This window comes from Pyrus communis, chromosome 9 (assembly GCF_041283825.1).
Source record: "Pyrus communis isolate YQ-2024b chromosome 9, ASM4128382v1, whole genome shotgun sequence".
NCBI lineage: Eukaryota > Viridiplantae > Streptophyta > Magnoliopsida > Rosales > Rosaceae > Pyrus > Pyrus communis.
The window spans coordinates 75,838-102,860 of record NC_142573.1 but is presented as its reverse complement, the minus strand read 5'-3'; the positions used below and the strand labels follow the sequence as shown (position 1 = coordinate 102,860).

Below are 27,023 nucleotides of genomic sequence, written 5' to 3'. Positions count from 1 at the left end.
AGCTTGTATGTTGAATAGCGGCAAATTTAACTCCATCCGAAGTAGTTTAGGCCGGGAGAGGATTCGAACACATCGCCGCACCTTGGGTGGCTGCTTTCTCTCACTTCGCCTGTCAAACAGACGGACGGATCAGGCGTGGAGTAATTCTTTTCTATTTCTAGTGATCGTTTGGTGGGCCCAACAACTAGCGTGCGTCCGCAACACTTATACGATGCCGTTTCCTAAAGATTATTGACTTGGTCGTATGGATGCCAGGCTCGGGCGGCCATTAGCAGAAATGTAGATAATAAGAAATCAGACCGGCCCAAGGGGGTTGAAGCAATTCTTGACTGAGCAAACACAAAATAAGTAAATGGCAATGCCCATGTAAAAGTAATGTGGCCCGGCCCCCAAACACAAAACAATTTCAAGCGCAACTGTCTTGAGAATTGAGATGGTAGTGTGAATTGGGCAGGAGAGTTTGCAGAGGTTATGTGAATCATCTTCAGCGGTCACCGGCTTCTATTTCCATAGTCTTCTGAGGATCTGAGTAATTAGGAGGATCATCTGATTACGATCTGATTGGGATCGGACGGAGGTCGAACGATGACCGCTTGTGTTTAGCCTTTGGTCTGCCTCCACCTCGTTTTTTATTTATTAATTTCATTGCGAGTGTTTTTTTATTTATTCGAAAACAAGTAATCGATTCGGGACTCAAAATTCCGAAACTCAAAACTGAGAGAGAGAGAGAGAGAGAGATTGAAGCAGCAGCAGAGGAACGAGAGAGATAGACAGAGAAATGGCAGCCCTAGTGTACCAGATACTGTCTTCCTCCGCCCTGGTATCACTGGGACTCTACCACATGGTGGCCACCACCCGCAACTACCTCAAATCTCCACAGTCCTACGCCGCCAAGCCCTACCACCCCTTCCCCCTCTCCTCTTCCTCTTCCAACCTTAATCCTCCTCATCATCGTCTCAGGTATCTCCAGCTCTATGCCATCATCGCCTGCCTATTGGTCGCCGTCGTCCACCAGACCCTCACCTCCTTCGACGCCGACCCACTCCTCAAGGGCCGAACACCCGTACACCGATTCACGTCCCTGCAGTCCGCGGCCTCCCTCTTCCTCTTTCTGCTGCTCACGCTGGCTGTCCTGCTTTCCGAGTGGGCCCCATCGGTTCTTCCGCTGCCCTCGGATCTGGTGTTCGGGCTGGCCGCGGCCCTCTTCTACCTGCAGTCGCTGGTGTCGTGGGGTGCGGCGTCGGTGCAGATGTCGGATCTGCAGGCTAAGTGCGACTCGGTTTCCGGTCGGATCACGGCGGTGGCGTCGGGGCTGTGCGTGGTTATGGCGTGCCAGCCGAGGGTGTTCGTAGCGGATGTGGGGTTAGGGGCGGTCATGTGCCTGCAGGGGCTGTGGGTATTGCAGACGGGGCTGTCGCTGTACGTGGAGGCGTTCATCCCGGAGGGGTGCCACAAGCTCCTGGACGTGGTGATCGGGGTGGAGGGTTCCACCAAGTGCGACCTGGACGAGTCCCGGTACAGGGCGGTGGCCATTCTGGATCTGGTGTTCTTGGTGCACGTCATGTTCGTCCTGCTCATTGTCATGGTCACCTACGCCGTCGTTGCCAAGTTTGTTGGAATCCGAAGATTAGGTTCATATGAGGTATTGCCCAACGCCGCTCCCTCCTCCGACCACAACAACCACATTCAGATGAAAGCCTTGAGCGGCACTCAGGCTTAGTTAGCATCCACACCCACACCCTCATTGTCGTCCAGGAGAATCACCGGTACTTTTCTTTCCTTTTATTAGATTTTTATTGTTCTTTAAATCACTGTAGTACTATGTATACCATTATCTTTAGTTGCATTATGTTACCATCACAATTACAAACTGCAAACTGCTCTGCTCTTTCTTTTGGCTCCGGTATTTGTTTACTACTTCTGCCCTATGTTGCCCTCTCTCTTACTCCTCCATTGTTACGTTAATGAATACGGCTCCCTTTGTATCTCCTGCCTGTTTGTTGTGTCCTTTCTTCTTTGTTCTCATCAATTGGAATAGATTACTTGTTTTGTTGGCGTACTGGCTTTAAGGGCCTTCACTACCTACCAAGTTCTAATGAACTTGTAAAATGAAAAAACCATTTAGGTTGCAATGTGGGGTTAACCATTCGTTTGAGACTTCTTCAACTTCTCAGGGTTGCATGTTTAGACTTTAGAGACAAAGTGCCTAAGTCCGAGCTTATGAAAACAGACTCAGAGTGTGGGTGGGGGTGGCAATGTGGCCATGCAAGATTCGAAAGCTCTTCACTAACATCTTCATGAAAGACAGAAAACTGGTATGCAATGGGTTTATTAGTTTACTTCTTAACTGATGTAACTGACATGTAAGATCTGTTACCATATGCGGGGTAGATTTTGCGGTTAGTGAAGGTACCCAAATACGTGCATTTCACTGCAAAGCAATCTCTTGTTGGTAGATATTTTGAATTGGAAACTGTTTAGTTCTTTGTCATATGGTATAATCTTCAGGTGCCTTGTAAGTGAGGAGTTTCAACACGCGTTTGGAACTTTAGATACTCTTCACCTTGGAAATAGATTCAAGTGGTTGTTCCATTTGGTTTCATGTTTTTGTACATCTTTCTATATTTATTTTGGCAGTGCTTTGTGTGTCTGCTCATGTGTTAATTTAAGCAGGGGAAGTGCTATCTCAGGATTTTAATCGACGACACTGAATGACTTTGTTGTCCTTGGTGTTGCGTAGATAAAACTAAAGCATTACCATCATTGTCATTCTATAGCATATATGAGAAGATGATTATGAAACAGTATGTTTGATACGAACTCACACTATGTAGTTATATTTGTTTGTATAATGAGGGTGGGGTTGAATTAGATTACTGTTCATATGTAGAAAATTTGTTATGTGAAGGTATGAAGTTGATGAAGTGGAAGGCTGAAATTGGATAGTCTGGATAGAACAATTATAATTGAATAGTACGAGAAAGTTGTAGTACTACTAACATGCAGAACCACAACTTTCATTCATTTTTGTGTTTGTGTAAGCGTTGTATTTACGATAGCCTTCCCTTACTGGGAGGGCAAAAATGGCATTTGATCAGAGTTAATCGACAAGGAATGTGTCCGCAGTCCACACTGAGGGCTTCCCTACTGATAGGAAACTGCAGGTAGCCATTTCCGTTCCCAAAGTCACATGTTCGGTCGACATGACAAAGGAACCTCCGGAGCTGCTTTCCATATGAGATGTTATGTTACGTGCCAGGTTTTGGGGTCTGTCACGACCAAAAACCGGGTTGGTAAGAAGGGGTTTTGTGGAATATAGGTGATTTGATCAACAATGGGTCCTTATTGAATCGGTTTCTAGGTGATCGATGCATATATACTATATTTATTGAGTCTCATAAGTGTTTATTTTATTTTATGGATTTGAAGCTGGAAAATAGAAAACGCGATAAAAGTTACTAGTGGTGCCCGGAAGTCATTTTCCTGCTGTGCAAAATATTGCGAATGTCTAGCATGAATTTTGAGAAGCTTACAATACGACGAAAATGACAAAAATAGATTTTACGATTGTTTTGGTCAAAAACCGATTAAAATCGTGATTGTTAGCTCAAGTTTTTGTGCCGGACGATGCAACGAGGACAAGAACAACATTACAGCTGTTGGCTGGCTAGGGCATTGAATTCAAACAACCATAAGCCATGATTAATTCTCTTGGCAAGCAGGCTTAAGCAAAGTCCTTGATTATGTATCAATTATCCACCAGAAGACCACCAGAAGAATATACAAAGATGTTATCACAGGATACAACACGGTAAGAACATACGCGTTTTTTCAGAAATGATTTTTTGGTCCCACCAAGCGAACGGGACTCCGCGTTATATTCCGATATTCTTGAAACCTCCTGAACGCAAGAAGAAAGTTGAGAGAATTTAAGTAGTTAGCTAGCCACTTGAACTGATTTCTCGACTTACTTTTCCAAGAGAGATTCATTTATGTACGAGAGGGTAAATACATTTGTAACTGATGGAAGACAGGAACTTATTTCTTAAGTAAATTACATTTTATCACTTTAGATTTGGATGCAATTGCAATCTCATATAATTAGTTTAAAATATTTCAATTTCATACATTTACTTATTATTTTATTTAATTTCATACCATCGTTAGTTAATTTGTTAAATTGACGATGATTGTGTCATGGGCGGAACCCTCATTTTTCAGATTTGGAACTTAAATTTGTGCCATGTGTTAATTCATTTAATTATTTTATTAAAAAAAACTAAAAAAGGGAGAAAAAAAACCAAATAATAAAGAAAACCTTGAGCTAGATCTTCATCTTCTTCGCAGTAACCCAGCCCCCACACATCAATCGGTGCGACTCATGTTTGTTTTCTTTGCCTGCAAATATAGCCCAACACAGAAACATTAAAAAACCCATTTGAGCTACTCCACATCGTCTCTTCTCTTCTCTCTCTCGCTTTCAATTCCAGAAAATCCATTCCAAAAAAATCAGAGGGCAATGGAATCAAAATCAAAAACCCAGAAGAATGATTGGTGTTGGAATTCATGTGATTTCATCACATTTGAATTCCATTGAGTTCATCAAAATTTGGGCAACAAGATAACTTAGAAATAACCTATAACCCACGTGAACTTATAAAGTCTTGTTTGTTACGCGGTATATAGCACCAGATATGACTACTAATACAGAGTCAGATATTTGGTGCTCTAACGTACTAAATAGCATCCAGACTTAATATCCGACCCCAACGCTTTAGTACTCCTCACACCCGGCTAATTATCCTCCCCAAAAAGAGTGTATTATTAATCTGACCGCTTCGTCAAGTTCCTACCTTTTTCTTTCTCTTCTCCTCTCTATCAAAGCAACGCCCCTTCCATCCATCCTTATATCCGTTACGATCTGCGAGGTCGACCCATGGCTTCCAAATAGATCTTGAATGAGCTCAAAGATCTCGACAAGGACCCCCGACCTCTTGCAGGCAGATAGAGTCTCCTCCTTCATCGACCCCTATTCTTATTTACCTGTTTTTTTTTTTTTTTTTTTTTTTTTTTTTTTTAAGTTTTACGGTTTTTTTTTCATTTTTCATCGTCCTCAGCATGTTTCGAAGTTCGATCTGAGAATTTTAGAGTCTCCTTCTTCTTCGTCTACCTTTTCTTATTTACCTACTTTTTGTTCAGTTTTACAATTACTTTCATTTTTCATCGTCCTCAGCATGTTTCGAAGTTCAATCTGGGAATTTTAATCCTTTTGGTGATATGGGTTGTTTGTAAAACGGTAGGTTCTGATATGAGTTGTTTGTAAAATGGTAGAATTTGACATGGGTTATTCTTATTTTGTGTGCTTGTAAGCCTGTTTGGTTCTGGCTTTGTTGTTGAAATTACCGGTAAAATTTGTATTCCCCCCATTTTCTCTTTCCCTTAACCGTCATTTTTTTTTTCTTTTAAAAGTAATAATATTTCGAAGTTCTCGTATTCAATACAATACCAATTACAGTATAAACATTACGATATTAGTCCGATATTGCACCAAACGTCCGACTAATTTAGTCAGCACTATTCGATGACAAATTATTCTATCCGACTAAAATAATCAGTATTGTTCGAGCTGCCAAACGAGGCCTAAGAGTTTGTATCCGGACAAACTTAATACATAATGGAGGGGAAAATGATATAAACCACAAGTATTAATTAAGCCATAAGGCAATTGGTTTGTAACTTGAAAACCGATTGTAACTGTCATGGTAACGGGATGAGGTAGTTACCAAATTCAATGGTGTGGATTGGTTCCTCTTCTCTGTATATAATCTTTGTGTTCATTAAGAAGGATACACCCTATTGTGAATCCTGAACATTATAGCATTGAGTACAAGAGAAGGGAAGACACCACCATAACGACAAGTATGGTTACGAATTATGGTCAGTACATACATCAAATTGTTATTAGGGTTTATGCAGATTACTGCGTTTAATGCAACAACTCATCAGGGAGCATGCATTCATTATAAATATGAAGTTCATGTAGTTTAGCAATTTGGTTGATTGGATCCTTTTTGAATAAAGATTACATGCGGTATCAGAGTCGGTCAATTCAAGTTCTAAACTCATGATTATGGAGAAATTTGTGAACTCAATCTATATGTTGTTTTAAAATTATGCAATAATCGGTTTTATAACTTACAGAATACCAAGTTATAACTGCTATATCTGATTCTTTTTCTTGCAACTTATTATGAATTTATGTGTTTTACTACAAATTGATCTATTAATATATCAATATTTTGACTATGAACATATGAACTGATAAATTTATGCAGATTGAGTTACATAAAGTATTGAGGGTCGATGTCATGTTTATTTGGTTGATACACCCAAGTGTATGTACTGATGTCAAGTTATTAATGATAAACTCATATTTATATAAATTTTACATCAAATTCACTTGTCCTTTCTTAGTTAGTTCCTTATATTTTTGAGCTATTTACTTTGTTTTTGTGTTTTGTAGGATTTGTCAAGTAAAGAAAAGAAAAATAGCACAAGGGGAATTTTAATTAACAAATTCGTCAAAACTGCTTGTGCAGGTCAGCTGACTTTGGAAGAAAGTTGCGGACAACTCAGAATGAATTAGAGAATGAGCCTTATATGCTTGGAAAGCTACGGATGTCTATTTCTGGAGCATTTCGCAGATTAATATCATTTTTCTAGAAGAAGTTATGGCCGTTTTAACACTGAAAGGTTCCCAAGAGGCTGAGCAGTTTGTAACTAACAAGAAAGCATTGAAAGCAATAAATCCAATCAAACTAGCAGCCAAAACTGATGCAGCCAAGAACAAGTCAGTTGACACCTATTCAAATATTAGAGGAAATGGAAAATTAAGTGGGAGTAATGGGCATAAAGGCTGCCCAAAGAGTTACAATTGTTTTAGCATTTCCTCTCACTTATTGTCATCACTAAATGACTATTAGTGGGATGAGTTATGGAGAAAAAACTGTGGCAGCAGAAAAGAAGAAAAGGGTTGCAGGTTGCAGCGGCAAAGAAGGGAAAAAAACGTGGAAAAAAAAGACAGAAAAAAGGAAGGAAAGCAAGGAAAAAAGGCAAGGCTGCTGCGTTGGGGAAGGAAGGAAAGGAAAGAGGAAATCTTGGCATTCTCTTCTTTCGGTTTTATCTTCTCAAACTCATGTCTTTCTTTTTGTATAATTTGATAATTATGTGTAACTAATTTTTAGTAGTTAGGGGCTGTTTTGAAGCCCCGAATATGATTGCCAGTTTGTTATGACATTTCGTTTGAATTACTTTTATGAATGGATGAAAATTGGTTTACTACTTGTCTCATTGATGAATTATGTGATATCCTGTCCCTAAAGTTATGATTTTATTCTATTCTTGACGTATTTCGAAGATTTGATTGGGACTAGTTCTTTATTTCTCCAAATTTGAGAAAAACGAAGTGAGGGTTACTTTAGTCATTTCCAATTTTCTTGACCTTTTCGGTCAACTCTTGAATTGGTTAGGTAGAGTTCGATTCCATGAGCGCGTAGGCGTAAATAGATCTTATTTTCGAGTCCGAACGGAGAAGTTAGAGTCGTTTAAAGTTGGTGGCATTTTGATAATATTACCAAAATGTTATAAATGGGAGGGAAACCTCCAGAAAAGGGGGAGAGCTGCCTAACCCGTTTTAGGGAGAATTTGACCCATAAACCCACCAAACTTGACCCGCTTGTATCTTTTTCATCCGAGCTCCGTTTTGGATGATCTTGGTGTCCATAGAAAGCTCTTGACAAGCCCTACATCTCTGTGATGTTAGATTTTCCCATTTATTTTCCATCTTTGCAGTTCGAGGTCGCAAAGTCCACGACTTTTCCGGCGGTTTTATCATTTTTCCGGCGATTCCGGCAACGATTTTCTTCGAGTGAGGTATGAAACTTCATCTACTCTTCATAATCTTCAAGTGGGTATGCTTAGTTTGTGCTTTCGTATTCATTTTAGAGTTGGGTGTTTAGAACCCTAGAAATCCGGTTTTCTCCGATGAAATTGGACTGTTTCCAGTTAGAATTTGTCGTCGGCCTAGTTGTGAAAAGTGTTTCCCTTGTTGAGCTCTAGCTACCACGTAAATTTGAGCTCATCTAGTTAATGTTGAAATTCGGGGTTTGTAAACCCTCCATCTTGACTTCCACCGCATGTGGCGGTGCGTGGAATCGTTCACGAGTGTTATCTAGGTTTCAAATACCTTATAGTGACCATGTAAACCTACGTCTAGCTTGGTTTCCAAAGATTCAATTGTTTGGTGTGGTGATCAATTTGGACCGCCACTTGTTTGTGTGATTGTCGACAATTCGACCATTGGATCAAAATGAAACTTTAGTATGTTATCCTCGAAGCATAATGTGGACTTTGGGAAGTTCTGGATCGTAAATTTGATTTGCGGATTGTTATGGACCCCATCGTTGACCGAGAATTGATTTATGGTCAACATGTCTCGGAATGTTCTAAATAATAAAATTAGTACTATGGGAGACTTAAGTGAAGTCTAGTGGGCCTACATTGGTTAGAGAGTGACTTGAACATATGTGATATGGTTATTACCTTGATTTCTTATATTGGTATCATTTGTGAATTTGACTTGGTCTTATAATGTGATTATATATATATAGCCATAGACCTATGTTTATCAAACATGATTTGGCTTGTGTATTGATGATGATCGTGGTATGTGAATTGACGTGCATATTCAAAAGGTGGTTGATTTACATAGATGGTATGATATGATGAAATGTGAGTGACTTTAATATATGTGAATATGAAATGGTTTTATAATCATTTTTCGTATAAATTGTTAATTTTCATATTTAGCCAATGATATTATTATATGAAGTGGGATTTGACGTGCATATTGGAAATATGGTTTGCTTTGTTTGATTGGCTTGATTTGATGAAGGTGAGGGCTAGTGGTGGACCGTTAACCCATTGTCATGGGGTTTGTTGCTTTGAAACATGTGTCAATGCTCGTTTCATTATTTCATTTCTTGTTTCGTTGAGCCTTTATAACTTGAGCAACTTGATTCATGTGTTGTTTCATTGATTGGTGGTTATGCAATGTACTCCGCGATTCCGTTGAGTAATGGTCCGGAATCGTATCCTGGTTTGGATTCCGTTGAGTGATGGTCCGTAATCCTTCCTACTTCACTTTGCGATTCCGTTGAGTGATGGTCCGAAATCCTTCATACTCCACTCTGCGATTTCGTTGAGTGATGGTCAGGAATCGTATCTTGGTTTGGGTTCCGTTGAGTGATGGTCCGGAATCCCTCTTACTCCGCGATCCCGTTGAGTGATGGTCCGGGATTGTATCCACATTAGTTCATTGAGCTTAGTTTGAGATGGTTGCAAAGGTGTAGGCTTTGGATGAACAGTGTCACCCTAATTCTACTTTCATTGTGTGTATGTGAATGTGGGTGTGAGATGTTATCGTTGTTTGAAATGAACTTTTGGATGTCTGGGTGACTCCCTCGGAGTTTTCAAAAGTAGGGTATTGATTTCTTATGAAAGATTTATATTCAAGGTTTATAAATTATGATTGATGGCTAGTTTTATTATTGTATCACATGCTTATTTTATTGTCCCTCACCCGAGCCTCTCAGCTTGTCTGGGTGCCTGATTTGCCAGTGCACCAATTCCATAATATTGGCTTTGACTTTACATATGACAGGTCTGGGTAGATTATGAGAAACCGCTTGATATTTTGGTTCCGTTGAGTGGTCCGGAACCCAATGTTGTTGGATTCCGTTGAGTGGTCCGGAATCCTTGCTCTTGTTCATTCCGTAAGGTGATCTTAGAATCCTAAATTCGAGTAGATGGGAATTACCCACAATAGATATTGTGAAAATAAATTAGAATTACCATGTTATTATTCTTAACCCAAATTGGGAATTATGTAGAGTTCTTTAATTAAATTCGTGAAATGATCTGTTTTCTCACTAATTGATTAACGTAATTAAATATTAATATTGTGCTTCGTGATTCCTTGATATTTTACAAGCTATGGATTGAGATATACTGTTAGAAGTATAGTGATTAGTATGATGAAGTGAAATGTGATTTGACTTGTGTATTGGAAATGGTTGTGACATGTGATTGAAACGCATATTGAATTGCTTGGGAGATGGGAGGTCTAGTAAATGATTGATGACCCATTATGATGTGGATTTTGCTCAATATTGCTTCGTTTCGTTGAGTTTCGTGAATTGAGTAACTTGAATTATGTCTTGTTCCTTCGAGCCGTTGTTATGCTTCTTGGACTTCCGTTCAATTCGGTTGGGTGGTTTGGAACTGAGTTCTGTTTGGATTCCGTTGAGTGATGGTCCGGAATCCCCTTTGGAGCCTTGGTCTGTTGGGTGGTCCAAAATCCCCTTTTTCCAAAGATGTAGTCTTCAACTGAATTGTGTTGCTCTAACCTTGCATTTCGACTTGTTGTATGTGTTATTGATGATGTGATGGTTGACATTATTGATTGATGTGATTATGGTATGACGTTGGATATGAGTGTGGTTATCATGAGTATTTTAGTTGATTAATATTTCTAGAGAATCATGTGTACTTTGTTAATTCTTAACTATGTTACACACTATGAAATGCGATTTTATGTGGAAAACGTGATGAATTACGTGATGGATGTAGTGGAAATGTTAATCGTCATGTGGGATGGTTATGTTGGATATCATGGTTATTGTTATGATTAGACTTGTTGATAAATGTAGCTAGAGAATGGTATTGTGCTTCGTTGGTGTTTTGAAGTGATATATGTTGTGAATTGTGGTATCATGTTGCGACATAATGATTTATATATAGATGGAAGGGAAATCATGATTTTAGGTGGGTTTGTTATGTAACCCTGAGTCAAGTAATTTCATGCTTGTCGAGTTCTATTGATTGATTGAGAAATGTTATACCTTTCGACTTAATCGGACTGTGTTATATGTCAATTATTGTGCATGACGAACTACGAATGGCTTGATCCCTGTTAAGGGTACGTAGGCAGTCTAATGGGGAGGTTAGATGCAGCCATAAAATATACGAAAAATAACTATGCGATTCGATTTTTGAGTTGTGCTTGCCCATATCCCGGAGGTGGGATATGATAGATACGGATTTTTGGTGACGTCACGTGTCAATTCTGGACGTATGTCGGGATTGGGGCGTGACAAATTCTTTATGTGTTTTCTACGGATGCATATTAGTAAGCATATCTAGGATTGTAATGCTATGAATATGTGTGTGCCTGCCCTTGTCGAATGAGGACCTACATATGTTCTAGAGTAGTACTTGTTAATTGCGATTAACATGTGAATCAATTTATAGGATAAGTAAGACAACGCCAGTACTTACGATGCCTTGTGATGACTCAAACTCTTTTCGTTCTTAATGATTTCTACTTGTTAAATCGGAACACACCATTCTAGATTGCATGTTAGGGACTAAGTTAAGTTGGAAACGCCATTCTCTTAACATACTACATAAGAAAGAGTAATAGGTTGAGTTCTAACATTGAGCCAACTTGAGCATCTTCATCCGAAAATGAAAGGAATTTGAATGAAACATAACATTTTTGCATGATTATTTGGTGGTGGATAGCAATTCCCTTAACTCGTTTTTCTTAATTTGCGAACTACTTAAAATCTGTTTTTGTCCTGTTTTTGTTTGATTTAATTTAAATAGCAAATCAACTCCAAAAATCCCAAAATTTCGTGTAAGTGTAGCTCTATGTGTCTAGTATCTGCATATAAAATTTCGTAGACTTTAGATAAGTGTAAGTCGGTCTAATAATTATTTTTCGGTGGCTAATCAGTAGGGACAACAGCCCAGTTTTTGTGACATTTTAAGTAGTTAGATAAAACAATCTTCTACGGGAAAGACCCTTATTTTCATATGCTACAATTGACAAATCTTAGTGTTAATAAGGAAAATCAATAGGACATTTGTGTGCTATTTTGTGGTGTGCTTTTAATCCTATCAATTAAACATCGAAATGAACACTTAATAAACCAGTTTATAAGGTTAACAAGTAAGAATGTTTCCAAAGAAACTGATTGCTAGGATTGCTCATATACTGTCGTATAGCGAGTGATGATGCTCATGTTAATTGTGTAAAGTTAACTTGCCTAAAGGTGTTACTTTACATATATTCATGCGTTTTTATCCTTGGCTATGCAAAATTTCTTGGAGTTCATGTTATGTACATGGATAATGTCTTGCCTAAAGGTGACATTTATTCTGTAATGAAGTGTGACAAAAATATCAAGTTGAGTTCTTGATCACAGACAATTATGAACTCATAAATGAAAGAATCATGTTGTATGCATGTTTTAACATGTTGAATTTGGCGAATATTAAGAAGTTGAATGGTAACAACTTTAACACATAGAAGCATCAAATAGAGATGAACCTTGGAATGTTAAAGTTCATTGTGGCTTTCAAGACTCCTGAACCTGCTGCACTAATTGTTTCAAGCATTGCACAAGATAGGGAGAATTTTGCAAGATGGGAGAAAACTAATCAAATGTCTCTCCTCATTATGCAAAATGCTAGGGAAGAGCACATTCGTGGTGGTATACCTAGCTGTGACTTAGCCAAGGGTTACATGGCTAGGATTGAAGAGAAATTTAAGATGTCTGATAAAGCTGAGATATGTGCATATCTCGCTGTATCGATTAACACCAAGCATGATGGAGTGAGTAGTGTTCGTGAACATCTGTTGAAATTGGTGAACATCTCTAACAAACTGAATGCATTGGACATTGGGATAACATATCAATTTCTGGTGCACATGGCCTTATACTTCTTATATGGTGATTATGATTAGATTAAGGTGAACTACAATACTCAGAATGAGACTTGGACAATCAATGAACTCATTTCCATTTGCTGTCAATAAGAGGAAAGAATGAAAAGGTCCAAGGCTGAAAAGATGGAGTTGGCAAATCTTGTCAATTCTGGGAAAGGAAAAGAAAAGATGGGGGTTACTGCATTCAAGAATGAGAATTACAAAGGCAAAAAACAGTCAGGATTTAAACACCAAGCTGGTGCATACTTTGGTGCCAAGAAATTCTTCAAAAACACTTTAATGGCTGCCAAAAATGATGGTGTCTCTTCCTCCATAGGTTTGCGAGTTAATAAAGCTCATCTTAAAAAGTGTTTCCATTGTCAATCCACTGAGCATTTAAGGAAAAACTGTCCTGCATTCAATCTGGTTGGTTAAGAAAGGTAAAGCTGAAATTAATGTTTTTGTCACAGTAGAGTCTAACATGGTTTTCATTCCTCAAAATTCATGGTGGTTTGACACTGGTTGTTCAATCAATATAACTAATTCATTGCAGGGATTTCAAAACTAGAAGGGGACAAGTAAGAAGGTTTACAATGTGTTTGTTGGAAATGGGAATAAAGTGGTAGTTAACGCTATTGGCAGAATTATGTTAAGACCGTCATCTGGTTTTATTTTAATTTTGAACAATGTACTTTATGTTCATTCAATAAGAAGGAATTTTTTTTCAGTTACTCAATTTGTCAAGGATGGTTTTTCATATGTTGGTGATGTTATTCAATTTTTTTATTTATTCAAAACCAGTATGACAATCCAATTGGTTATGCATTTCCAAATGGAGATCTTTGGCAAATTCAATGCACATATTATGAAGAATGTCTCAATCTTGAACGTTCAATGTCGAAACGTATGCTTGTTAATGAGAAATCTTCAATGATGTAGCATAGAAGGCTAGGGCATATATCAAAAGAGAGAATGTTGAGACTAATTAAGAATGGCATATTGTCAAATATCAATTTTGATGACTTTAAGGAATGCATAGACTGATATAAGGACAAAACTACCAATACAGGTAACAAAAAGAAAGCCACAAGAAGCAATGATCTCTTGGAGATCATTCATACAGATGTGTGTGGTCCCTTCCTAACAAAAACAATTTGTGAAAATTCATATTTTGTTCTTTTTATTGATGATTTCTCAAGATACACTTACTTGTATTTGATATCAGAAAAATCTCAAGTTTTAAATTGTTTTAAAGTTTTCAAAATTGAAATGGAAAGACAATTGGGAAAACATATGAAGGTTGTGAGATCCAATCGTGGAGGAGAGTTTTATGGTAAGTACATTGAAAGTGGACAACACATGGGTCATTTTGCCTTGTATTTGCAACAAAATGGTATTGTAGCATGGTACACTACCCCAGGAACACCATCTCATAATGGTGTTGCAAAAAGAAGAAATATGACTCTCAAAGATATGGTGAGAAGTATGTTTTCTTCGTCACATTTGCCGGATTTCTTGTGGGGGGAAGCAATCAAAACTGCCAATTACATACTCAATAGAGTGCCTACAAAAGCTGTTGAGATTACTCCATTTAAAGCTTAGACAGGGAGAAAGCCAAGCCTATCCCATTTCACACATGAAGTGTCAAAGTGAGGCTAGATTATACAATCCAAATGAGAAGAAATTGGATTGGAAGACAACCGGTTGTTATTTTATTGGTTATGCAGAGAAGTCAAAAGGTTCCAAATTTTACTGTCCTCATTCATACATTAGAATTGCATAAAGTCATAATGCTAAGTTCATTGAAAGTGTTGGTGAAACCTGTATTCCAAGTGATCACTCCAGCATTTTTGAAGATAGATATGAAGAAATTGAAGAACTAAACAATAGTTCTGTGATAAATCACTCCATGGTGTTACCATTGGTAGCTACAGGAACCACTGCAACTTCATTTCCAAGCAACAATACTATTGCACCACTTGATAGTGGTAATGTGGCATCCTGTAGCACTTTACAAGAGACTCCAACAAACACTTAGCCTCCATTAATTGTGCTTCCAGATGTTGCATTGACTTATTAAGTGCCAATAGTTGTCCAGCCACATTTAGGCTTGGATCAACCTTCATAGCAGGTTATGAGAAAGTCCACTAGAACTAGAAAATCAGCCATACCAGATGATTATATGGTTTCTTTGCAAGAAATGAAGTATGATATTGGTGATGAGGATGACCTAACAAGCTACAAATAGGCCATAGAAAACTCTAAATCTGGTATGTGGGAGGCTGCAATGAAAGATGAGTTAGTATCCATGTCGAGAAACAATGTCTGGACCTTGGTTGAAAATGCAGAAAATATGAAAGTAACCATGAGTGCAGATAGACCCGGGGTGCCATAAATAGAAGGCCTCTTCGTACTCTAGCTCACCTAGAAATCCCTACCAGTAAATTAAGTCACACTAGGATGACCATCAAAGGATATCTGTATTGGTATCAGACTTATTCCCATGTTATGATCTTTCCATTTTTTTTACCCATTTCTTGGGTAAAGTCTCCCAAGTATTTTTGAAACTAAATTGGTTATCCATAATGATTAAAATTCACATGTAGTTTTACTTCTTGCTATAACAAAAAGACTTGTCGGAAATCTGGTTGGTCTAGAAAGACATGTGTGTCTTTGGGTGTATTTCATACTCTATTTCAATTTTTTTTGTTTTTCTATTTGAATAGAATCTCCCTTCCTAATATTTAATATAAAGTGATTGCATTTTTTTCGGTCTATATGTAGATGTAGCTAATGAACTAATACTACCCAATGTTGCGCTAATTGGATGCCCAACATGAGCAGTTCCACCTAAAGCACTGGCAAAGTGAATGGAAAAAAGATAACCAGTTGACGAGGCACAAGGACGGGTGTAGCTGATTGTACTTCCTCTCTACCAGACCCAACCCTAAAACTAATAAAAAGAAAGGGGAATCATAATATATTTCCTCGAGCAAGCAAATCAAGAGAAAAGGGAGACACATTTCGCTTAGCAATAATTCCAATGTTCCTCACAAACTTAATGTAGTACCCCAAAAATTGGAGGGCGAAATCCATTCCTGGCTTTGAAGTGTGTTATTTCATTTTTTTTATTACCAGTAATGCTTAACCTTAGTCTTGTTTTTTGCTAGCTTGAGTCTAGAACTTTACTATCTCATTAAATGACGAATATATATATATATGTATATATATTTTATGGAAGATAGTCAGCCCATTTCTAGGCATTCCAGCGATTATGACTATTGTAGCCCTACCATCTGCCCCTATCATAATAATAAAAGAGGGTGCTTTAGAGCCAATCTGTGATTGGTCAAGGGGATCGAAAAGACACATACCTCATCCATATTCCTTAAATAGGCAAGACTCGGATACTGCATGCAAGAAACATAATATTTTACTGAACAACTACTTAGATCTTGATTGATTTAGATGCAATGGAATTTTTTCATTACTAAAAAAAAAAGCCATCCCATGAGTATACATAACCCCACTACCTGTATAAATCGTACATCTCTGCTCAAGGAGTAGGTTAATTTCTTTTTATAAACTTTTTGTTCACTTGCATCATTGAATTAGGTTGACCTCCACATTGGTATATATGTCTTGGATGCATTTTGATTGCAGAGGTACATCACTTCAAATTTGCATATTGTCGGTTCCATTAATGCCATATGATCTTCTACACATGAAATCTATGAACTATATAAGATAAGAAAATTCAAAAAAGGTATTAAATGCACATAGACTCTCAAATTTTATCAAAATCTGACTAAGAAGTAAAGCCGCAGCTCATCTATCAAATAAGAATAAGTTGGTTAAGTAGAAGGAACTTCCAGAGTGTGAAGCCCATTGGGATAGGAGTAGGGGTGTAATTTTTTGCTAAATTACCATACCAACCGAATTACCAACCATACCATACCATACCAAAGTTGTGCCAAAAAATTTGTACCATTGGTAATGGTACGTTATTTGTACCGTACCATACATTTTTGGTACGGTAATGGTACTCAAAACTATTACCAATGGTATACCGTCCCGTACTACTACTATTAATATTATATTATTTATTTATTCATTTATATATAATTAGGTATTATTATCATTATATATGCACTTTATTTTTGTTTTTCTAGTCATTTATCTAATCATCTCACCCTCTAACCTCTACTTCCCCAATAAAAAAACATAAGCTTTCTTGCGCTGCGACTCTTTATCTTTTCACCCATCTAGCCACCGACTTCATCTCTGCTAGTCCAGTTCCGGTGACTCTTTCTCTCTGGAGTCCATCTCATCTTCTCCTTCATCAAATTGGGATGTCTTCCTCCCTATCTTCGTCTATCAAGTTAATTTTTGTACAATTTTTAAAAATGTAGAGATGAAATTTATGAATCTTTGTACTATTTTTTTTAGGGATATTGGGTGCTTTCAGCAATTCTTCCATCTATTCACTTCTTGTTTCTTAAATGAATCTCTATAAAATTCTCATAATTAAATTAAAAAAAAAATTAGAAACCCAAAGGGAGTGGCCAAAACACATTTAGGCCTTGAATTAGGTTGGGGGAAAAAAAAAATTTTGGCCCAAAACAAAGTGGTAATTACCATTACCCTACTATGCTAACCAAACTATTTGACATGCCGAAATTCGGTATACCAAAAATTTGGCATGGTAATGGTAATAGATTTTGTCATGAATTTGGTATGATAATTGGTACATGAATTTTGGTATGATAATCGTACCAATACCACTCCTAGATAGGAGATGAGACTTAGTCTGGGGCAACTACACCGTTCTCTCTCTCCGCGCATGACTAATCAAGAACGAACTTCGCAATTAGAGTTTCTTGACCTTCTCAGGCATTGCAAAATGGTCCCAGAGAGGATGAGAAAATGGCTGCTGCTGGGCTAGGACTAGCGCTTGCTACCCAATTATTGAAATTAAAAACGCCTCGAAAAGGGGAAATTCGGTCGGGCTTACGTAGGGTTTTGTTTTTGCAGAGAGTCATCACCTCCTTCTCGAAGTACTCCCTTTCTTCCATTTCAACTTGCCTGGCCATGGTAGAGCTCCAACAAGAATCCTCACCTCCCTCTCAAACTCTCACGCCGGTTGGGAAAGGGTTAGTGCGAGGTTGGCGTCGGGGAAGTTTAGGGAGCGAACGACCAGGGAGGAGGATGTGTTGTCGCATGTGACCCAAGCCAATTGCAGGGGTGGAATCGGCGCAATTCAAGGAAGAGAAGGCGGAGTCGGGTCGTCAAGGGAGAGCTGGCCAAACACCCCAATCCCCCTCTGCTCAGATCTTGTTCTTCTTTTTTCGTTTTTATTTTGGGAAGTGTTATTGGTAGTCCAAAAATCTTATTCTACTTCTCACAAGTGTATTTTTCTTTCTTAATATAGAAAGTTTGGAATGTAGAATGAGATTTTTGGAGTGTTAATAACAATTCCCTTTATTTTTTTCATTTTTTTCCCTTAATTGTTTGGGTTTTTTTTTTAAAAAATAAATTAACCACGTGGCATGTGGAATTCACGTTTGTCACATCATTACTTAACTGTTAATTTAACAAATTGAGTAACAATTGTACAAAAATGAAATGAAATAATAAGATAATGTATATAACTGAAATGTTTTAAATATGGGGTAAGAAGTTGCAATTGTCTTTAAACCTGAGAAGTAAAGTGTAATTTACTTTTATAAGTGATTTGTGTGATATATTTGCAATGTTGTAATTATAATTACTAGCATATGGGCACACACAAAGTGTGTGAGAATTTTTTGTTTTTTTTGTTTTTGAAATAGAAGAAGAGAGGAAGAGAATGATAGAGAATCGCAGAGTGGGAAGTTTTTATTTTTTTTTATTTTTTATAATTAGAGATATGTTAGGATTAGATGTAGGTGATGTTTTGAAAAAAACAGCAAAATTTGGTTATATTACATTTTTGCCTCATATATTCTTATTCATGTTTTGTTTTAATTAGAGGGTTAAACTGGTAATTTTATAGGATTTTGGTTGATAATGAGTATTTTATTTATTAATAAAGATTTTTGTCGGATTACAGGTTCTAATTATAGAAACTGTGATGAGGGCTGGATGATACCATTTAGTTGAAACTAGAATTTGTACCCGCACGTTGTTGCGGGATTGAAAACTATATGAATAATTATGCAATTTCAATCTTCATAAACAATGTTTGAGTCAAAAACTGAGTTACCAATGCCAATGCAAATTATACACAACCTCATCATGAATGAAACAAATTTAAATATCAAAAGAGAAACCTATTTCATTATTAAAAATGTTGTTTACTGCAACACTAAAAGTTGTCCTCTGCTATGTTGGTCATTAAGCAAGCATCCCAAGCAAGGGAAAAAAAATTGAAACAAATTTATAGACAGTAAAATTATATTATGAACAAAATAAGGATAATGAGTGTTTACCTAGTGTTTTTGTGTGCAGAAAGAAGTCTGATTTTGCATGAAATGGAGATGACCTTCTATGGCAATTCTATAGGACGCGATCAAACTTTTGTGCATTTCCAACTTGCCTTGCAACCAAGTTTCTACAAAACAGATCGAATTCAAGAAAGTAATTAGACCAATGCATAAGAGATTATAAGAAAAAGTATAGAAAATATAAACCACATATACCACTTATTATACTACTTTGTATTCCGAATACACCTAAAAATATATCGATTTCTAGTAAATGGTTCGGTTCCAATTAATTCCACTTTAGTTTCTTTCAAACCTTTCAACTTATCCTTGACATTTTTTTTAATGACATCATAATTAAGAGTTAGCTAATAATAAATATACAAATATGTTAACCTTTAGTTGACCCTCAACATGTACTCAGAAGAAGGCTTTTTCAACATCCTAAAATCATGTCAAGAGTTAGAAGGGAGCAAGAAAAAACTAATGTAAGAGCTCTGTGAAATTGAGGCAGAGCATATTAGCTTATAGGGCCTCTTTAGAATCAAGTGGACCAAGTTCTATTGCCATGGTTTCATCATCCAATTTGTCAACCATCTGAAAAATGAAGAGAGAGTATCTACATAAGTAAAATCTGAAAAGTAATAGCAAAAAATGAGTCGGTTGTTTAAAACAATGATCTAGCTAAGACAAACATCCATACCTGCATATAATTCACAACGTCTGAGACAGAACAGTGTAATAAGGAATTTCCACCAAGTTCCTTTTCAGAGATCCACCAGTCCCTCTCAAAAATCCCACTTCAATGAAAAGGAAGTTAGGCCACACTATAAAATGCACTACTCCAGCTTTTTTCAAAAATGATATTCTAAGAAGCTAAATGCTTGAAGAACCTAAGAAGAAGATAATATATAAATTTATACTAAATTGTAATATTAAATCTACATATACTAAAGTAAAGTTATCGTAAATGCCCAAAAATAAATCTAAACAAAAACTTGGAACTAAAAACCAAATGGTTATCAAACAACTCCTAAAGGATTACACATTTTGGATTTATTAAATGGAGTTTTTCAAGACCTTCAACTAAGTGAAACTAATATACAAATACTAAAGAATAATATCGTACAGCCTTACCTCAATCTTCTCAAAATTGATCATGACACACCCTTTGTACCACATGGAATATCCCTTACCTACAATGTTGCTAACATAAGCTTTCAAAACTATAATGAATGGAAAGACAAAATCCTCAATCTTCCAAACATGGATTACCAAAGTTACCCGATCAGTCTGCAGGGTCACTTGAACGGGTTCAAAATGGGTGACCAGAGGCAGCTTGAGATGAAAACCTAAAATTTGAAATAATGAGAAGTAGGCAAAGTTAAGGCCCTATGCAATCAACTTCTCAATGCACATCACCTGGATCTGTAATTGTCTTCAAAAGAGCGCATCATCTCCAATATACCCCAACATGACCTTCTGGGACTTGGTGCATAATTGATATAGTTGATGATGACGGAAGAACCGTCTGTAAACATCAAGACGTCCCAGTTTTAAGAATTTAGCATACTAATCGAAGTTCCCCAGCTAGCATATCATAGTATTTAGCAAAAATACAATCCAAGTCTATTGCAACTATCATTACAGAAAACGAAAAATTCCAAGAAAAACCTTCGATTCGATGCATTATTGGGAAATTGCGTAACTCTAATTCTCAAACAACTAATACATATATTAGATAGAGGATTAATGAAGTCACCAGATGCATTTTATTGCACATGATCATGCTTAGCGAACATATGATCATTAATGACACGACAAAAGAATGCATTACGAAACTGTAAAAAACCGAAAATTAATACTTTAACACAAATATATGCATTCAGTGGAAATCAAGAACAGATACATAATACTCGAAATAGAGCAATTACTTACCATAATAAAACCTAAAGGTGGTGAGTTAGTACTGCATATCAAATGATGGATTAAGCTCGAAGATAAAATGCGATAAGCAATACTTGCTATTTGTATTAGTTGTAAATTTGAGGCCTTTCACTTTAGATCGTCGCCCCAACGCAGCAGCAAGGAAGTTGTATGCAAAGATGACAGCTGCTTTAGAACACCCATTTCAGAAAAGATTCAATTAGAGGCCATAGAGATTCAGCGGAACAGAGAGAAAAAGATAATCACAAACGAAATTCTAGAGAGAAAAGAGTTACCTTGAAATCAAAGCCAGTTGAAGAATTTTCTTCGAATCGGGAAAACCGGGACGATGCTTCCTGGAAAACTGTTGAGAGATAATTGGGGTGGGTTGGAAGAACGTATTGGAAGCAAACAGAAGAGCCCAATTTCGCTTAACTAAGAAACCCAATTCAATCCTTGATCAGAACACATAACATAGGCTAATAAAATATCTCACCGAAGCACAAACGCAAAACAATCGAACGGAAATCAATGGAGAAAGAGTGAAAAGCAACATAAGCAAAAAGAGTAAAAAGCAAAGGGAAGAAGTTAGAAGACGCAGCGATGGTCGACAGGTGGAACGGTAAGGGCATAACTGCATTTTCAATGTAGAAAAGCTGAAATAAAGCACAGCCAGATAAAATTTTGGAGGGCATTTTCGCCATTTTACTGTTATAGAACAGTAACACTTGAGTTTGAGTTTTAGTATATATAAATTTAGTTGAATTAATTTAAATACTTCTTTTTCTGGGTTTAAATTTAGCGCAAGTAGTAGTAATAGCCTAATATGTAGTTGAAAAGTCCAACCAAATGATATCAAACAAACAAACTCCAATCCCCCTGTTTGTTTAAAAAGTTGCTGGCAGTTTAGAGCCCAAGATTAACCACTTCAATGACAGTTTAGTGGAGCCCACTCCTTCCCAAGCAAAAATTAAAATAAAACAAGTAAAACAGAGATGGACGGTCAGATGATAGCAGTTATAGTTGTTTTGTCATGCGGGTTAGCGTAGGCGACTGTTTGCCTACAGTTGAAGAGTACGGCCGCCATTGCGTGCGTTGAAGCATCACGCCTTTGGCTATTGACCGGACAACTCTTTCTATTCTGTCTTCTTCTCCCTCGTCTTGCATACATAACATATTAACATTTACATTTACATAAACATAGATAAACGCAGGAAATAAGTCCTTTTCTTTCTTTTATTAGAAGAAAAAGAGACGAGGAAAACTCTTCTTTGCCTTTGCCCCAACTCTTCTTTCTTTTTTCTTGTTTCTGGCATTCATTCTTCCCTAATCCTTCCTCCTCATTCTCAAATTTCTCACATCGATCGATTGATCTCGCATCGCATCGCATCTGGGATTCTATTCTGGATTACAGTTATTTTCTCCTTCTCTCTTCGGGAATCGGAATTATTCCCCACCCACCCGAACGGGAACAACACTCAGATTAAACAGACACTAGGTAGAAAAGAAAAACCTTACCTTCACAATTTGGATCCGCCTCGATCGAAATTCCAACTTGTCCGAGAGAGAGAGGTAACTTAAGCTCCGTAGCTCCAAATGTTAGTTTCTTTCTATAACTTTCTTCTTATTTGTTTGTTTATTTATTTGTTTGTTAAATGTATTTATGATTTCATATTGTGATTCCTGATCTAATCGAATCGAAATGATAATCATTATTAATTATTTCATCCGAAACCAGAAACCGCCAAACCGGGATTGATTGATTATTGATGAGATGTGATTGTGCTTTCTTTGACGTTGTAATCAACATGCAGCCACGGCTCCCTACCTCCTTACATGATACATACTTGTCATTTTTTTCACTTTTGTATCATATCATATAGAATTACATCTGTCAGATTGTCTGTAATTGTGCAATACGATTGATTGATTGATTGTATTCATATTTCAAACACTCAGCCGCGAGACATTGGGAATTCCTCAAGCGTTTCTCTTGCTAATCGCGCTCTATATGTGATTGTATTCTACTTGTGCCAGGTTCAGTAAGTAATATTGGTTCGCAACTTGACATCTCAACTGCATGCAGCCACGGCTTCACATCTCTTTCTAATCCATGGGGGAGTGGGTCGTTGGAGCTTTCATTAACCTTTTTGGCAGCATTGCCATCAACTTTGGAACTAACCTTCTCAAATTGGGGCATAACGAGGTTTATTCTCCGTATTCTATTACTTTGGGTGGCTGTTTTGTGTGTATTTGCTCATTCACTTCTTCTTGTCGAACCATTATGAATTGTGATTGTGTATAACAATCTTTAGGCAAATTTATAACCTTCCACTTGTTATTGTGATGACTTTCCCGCTAGTTTTCTATCTGTTCCACTAGTTTTTGTACATTTAGTTGGGTGTGTATGCTTTCTCCTCTTTTTAGCACTTCTACTCTAATTGTTACCGTACATCGTTGCTTGAACAATCAACATGCGGCTTGCAAAGCAACAATACAAACCACACCTTTCCCGCTAAATCCTCATTAGTTAGATCTTTACTTTTCAAAGTTTTATTTGATCTATTCGAAAACTTCTACATTTCATGCGTTTCCAATTCTCGTATGCTGTCTAGTCTGAAAAAGCAAGTTTCAGCCACCTGTGTTCCTTCTGCAGCAATTTAATGCTGGTAAATGTATTTATACCATGATGCAAGTGTCAGAATGTTTATTTCTGTTTTGGCAGAGAGAGAGACATTCAATACTAGAAAGTGATGGAGGAAATGGAAAGCTTCCTTTGAAGCCTATTATACAATATCAGACATGGAGAATTGGTACAGTTCTCTCTCTCAGTGCTTCATCTGTTCTAACGGTTTTGGGCATTCTAGTTTATACAGTGGATTACGACACAGGACTTAAAATAATATAGCTTTCCTCATATACAGGCTTTTTATTTTTCGCTCTTGGTAATTGCCTAAATTTCGTATCCTTCGGATATGCTGCTCAGGTCAGTGTAAACTATATTTTGTTAGCCTTGTTATTTGAATCCACAAAGTAGGATTAGTACTGATAAATACTGAAATTTCAACATCTGCAACATGCTTCAACACATATCTGTATGAGCCTGTTATTTCTAATTAGTTTTGTTTTCTTGTATCCTTCTGTGCAGTCACTTCTTGCGGCACTGGGTTCTGTTCAGTTTGTATCCAACATTGCCTTTGCTTACTTTGTGTTAAACAAAATGGTGACTGTTAAGTACGTTATAAACTGAAGTGAGAATAAATTTTCATAACCGTAATGCTGTCTGGACATCCATTTTACACATATTTCTAAGTACATCTCTATGTATTAAAACTGCTGTCTTTTGCAGGGTAATGGTTGCCACAGCCTTTATCGTTCTTGGGAATATTTTTCTCGTTGCTTTTGGCAACCACCAGTCACCTGGTACATGATTCATTTTCAAGTCATTATGTCTTACAGTTTCATTTAGTGTTTGTTTTGTGCCAATCCCTGAATAGCTGATCAATTGTTCTCTTGTATTACTCTTACGTGTGGCAAGAAGTAACCATCCCAAACGCATCTCTTCGCCCCACCCCCTAAAAACACACATACACAAGTTCAACACTCTTCCCTGCAAACATTGTATACAACAGCCTTATCACATAGAATCCCATGTGTGCTGGTCACACGACTGGTTATTGTGAGAGGGCCATAGTATACAACGGTTGCGCAAAAGACCTCCACAAAAGAAAAAGTAATGGACTTCATTTATGGTTTAATTGTTTTTCTTACAGTATACACACCTCAGCAGCTGGCCGAGAAATACAGCAATATTGCATTCCTTTTGTACTGTATGATTTTGGTTTTAGTTGTTGCCTTTCATCACTCCATTTACAGGTGAGAATTAAATGATGAATTCTTCCATCTTATTGGTTGGCTCCAACCAATTTCTTTTACATCAGTTTCTGGATATACAGGAGAGGAGAACTTTTGCATGCTGTTTCTGGCCAGGATCTGAGACCCTACTGGCATATGCTGCTTCCTTTTTCCTATGCTATAGTTTCAGGTGCTGTTGGATCATTCTCAGTGCTGTTTGCAAAATCTCTGTAAGTTACCTTTCCAAGAGAGTTTTCTTTGTGTAACACAAGTGGTGCAATCTTGTAATTCCCTTCTGTTTCTAATTCCTCTGTTTTTTCTTGGCAGATCTAACCTGCTGCGTTTGGCCTTGTCTAGTAGTTACCAGTTACATAGCTGGTTCACATACTCCATGCTCCTTTTATTTCTAAGTACAGCTGGATTTTGGGTATCAGTTATTGCAGAATTAAATTTAGATTACTTGGTTTACAAATTTCTGCAATGGCATGCTATGGTGCTTTATTTAGCTTTTATATATGAATACCTTTCTGATTCTACTTGTGCAGATGGCTCGGTTGAATGAAGGATTATCCTTTTTCGATGCAATTCTTATTGTTCCTATGTTTCAAATTGCTTGGACATTCTTTTCCATTTGTACAGGATTTGTATATTTTCAAGAATACCAGGTTCTCTCTCTCCCCACCAACCCACTCCCCCCCCCCCCCCTCCTCTCTCCTCCTCCCCTTTCCCCCAAACCCAAAAAAAAAAAAAAAAAAAAAATATCTGAGGTCATGTGGAAAGCTTATTTGTTGTGCTCAAAACAGGTATTGGATGCACTAAGGACAACAATGTTCATACTGGGAATGATGTCCGTGTTCGTAGGCATTACTTTGCTGGCACCTGATGATTCCAAAGGTATTTGATTGATATTTTAAAATTTTAAGTAGGCAGAATATCAAGACGTGAACTTTTTAAACTTCAGGTGCTGAAGTCAAAGATAATCCATCATTAGTTTCTGTGGTGTCTTCAAGCATTTCAAAAGACGTGGGCAGGTACAATACATTCTTTTATGCAACTTTATGATTTCAATGTTGTAGCATATTGATAGCAATGCTGGAGTGGAAATGACGTCGTTTTAATTAAGAAAAATGTTGTAGCATATGCTTTCACATTTGAGCTGGATGAGTATTCTGTTTGTTTGTCAATTTCACCACTGTTTGACACCTGTGTAAGTGCTCCAGGTTAGCTATTTCATCTGAAGATGTACAAACTAGAGATGCAAAATCATTTGTGCAAGGAATCCTGGTGAAGATTTCAGATGCGATAGTGAAGGCAAAGGTGATCTAAACTGGCTTGTTGAACTTACTGAGATAGAATCCTGGTATTGACTTTTAATTCTCTGAACTTGGATCCTTTTGCAGACTGCTTGTGCATTGGCACTGGGATTTGGAGAGGATTCAATTAATGCATCTGCGGTCCTCGTGATGCCTATGGTGTCATCAAAGATAACGGGCTTTAGAGGAAATGGGTTTGACCGTGCCAAGATTTTCTCCATGAGAAATTCTGGTTGGACTAAGATCTCTATGGATGAAGATGCTACAAAAATGCTGGAGACAAGCCCGGTGCTCCCCGAGAGCCCGTGATAGGAGTAGTAAATTGCATTAAATTGCTTCGTAGGACGGAATTATATTCATTTAATTGTCTTTTGTAGAAATACAAATGTTTAGGACTCATTGTATTGTGCATTGATGTTCTCTTAACAAGGTGTAATTCGTCACGTTATTGTATATTGTTTGCTATTATGTTTGAAAGAAAGCTTAACCGATCGAGATGTGTGTTTGTGCGCGTGTGAAATTTGGGTGTGATTCGTAAGAGTTTGTGGATAGGCTGTTTACAACAACTCTATTTGGGTGTGATTCGTAGGAGTTTGTGGATAGGCTGTTTACAACAACTCTTTCTTCCTTTGC

At 37.3% G+C, this 27,023-nt stretch overlaps 2 protein-coding genes, 1 long non-coding RNA gene and 1 pseudogene across 16 annotated transcripts; 3 read left to right on the top strand and 1 right to left on the bottom strand.

Moving 5' to 3' along the window:
- The first annotated feature begins 301 nt into the window (after nt 1-301).
- Nucleotides 302-3,458, top strand: LOC137739441 (uncharacterized). 3 transcript variants are annotated; one of them, XM_068479009.2, is made up of 2 exons: nt 302-1,766; nt 2,909-3,458. In XM_068479009.2, exon 1 carries the CDS (start codon nt 779-781, stop codon nt 1,718-1,720), a length of 942 nt encoding a protein of 313 aa, XP_068335110.2. In that variant the 5' UTR covers nt 302-778; the 3' UTR covers nt 1,721-1,766; nt 2,909-3,458. The 3 variants fall into 3 exon arrangements, with proteins under 3 accessions (XP_068335110.2, XP_068335108.2, XP_068335109.2); XM_068479007.2 differs by lacking the exon at nt 2,909-3,458 and adding an exon at nt 2,175-2,612 and having other exon boundaries at nt 779-1,766; XM_068479008.2 differs by lacking the exon at nt 2,909-3,458 and adding an exon at nt 2,126-2,612 and having other exon boundaries at nt 779-1,766.
- On the bottom strand, nt 431-21,834 carry LOC137732347 (uncharacterized). Of its 9 annotated transcripts, XR_015966663.1 has the most exons (8): nt 21,519-21,834; nt 21,235-21,408; nt 20,719-20,827; nt 20,581-20,648; nt 20,434-20,492; nt 20,000-20,096; nt 19,693-19,893; nt 19,123-19,424 (listed from the first exon to the last, which is right to left on the bottom strand). It is a non-coding gene; the product is annotated as an uncharacterized LOC137732347 (long non-coding RNA). The 9 variants fall into 9 exon arrangements; XR_015966660.1 differs by adding an exon at nt 431-4,398 and having other exon boundaries at nt 19,303-19,424; nt 20,581-21,408; nt 21,519-21,808; XR_015966658.1 differs by adding an exon at nt 16,244-16,570 and having other exon boundaries at nt 19,303-19,424; nt 20,581-21,408; nt 21,519-21,808.
- On the top strand, nt 12,228-13,439 carry LOC148693973 (uncharacterized; annotated as a pseudogene).
- A 490-nt stretch (nt 21,835-22,324) lies between the features above and the next one.
- Nucleotides 22,325-26,881, top strand: LOC137739225 (putative magnesium transporter NIPA8). 4 transcript variants are annotated; one of them, XM_068478774.2, is made up of 14 exons: nt 22,325-22,794; nt 23,260-23,428; nt 23,948-24,035; nt 24,147-24,208; nt 24,371-24,456; nt 24,572-24,645; nt 24,996-25,098; nt 25,179-25,307; nt 25,405-25,504; nt 25,623-25,742; nt 25,881-25,971; nt 26,039-26,108; nt 26,298-26,394; nt 26,478-26,881. In XM_068478774.2, exons 2-14 carry the CDS (start codon nt 23,336-23,338, stop codon nt 26,697-26,699), a joined length of 1,335 nt encoding a protein of 444 aa, XP_068334875.2. In that variant the 5' UTR covers nt 22,325-22,794; nt 23,260-23,335; the 3' UTR covers nt 26,700-26,881. The 4 variants fall into 4 exon arrangements, with proteins under 4 accessions (XP_068334875.2, XP_088556354.1, XP_088556353.1 ...); XM_088700228.1 differs by having other exon boundaries at nt 22,394-22,794; nt 23,309-23,428; XM_088700227.1 differs by having other exon boundaries at nt 22,417-22,794; nt 23,182-23,428.
- The last annotated feature ends 142 nt before the right edge of the window (nt 26,882-27,023 follow it).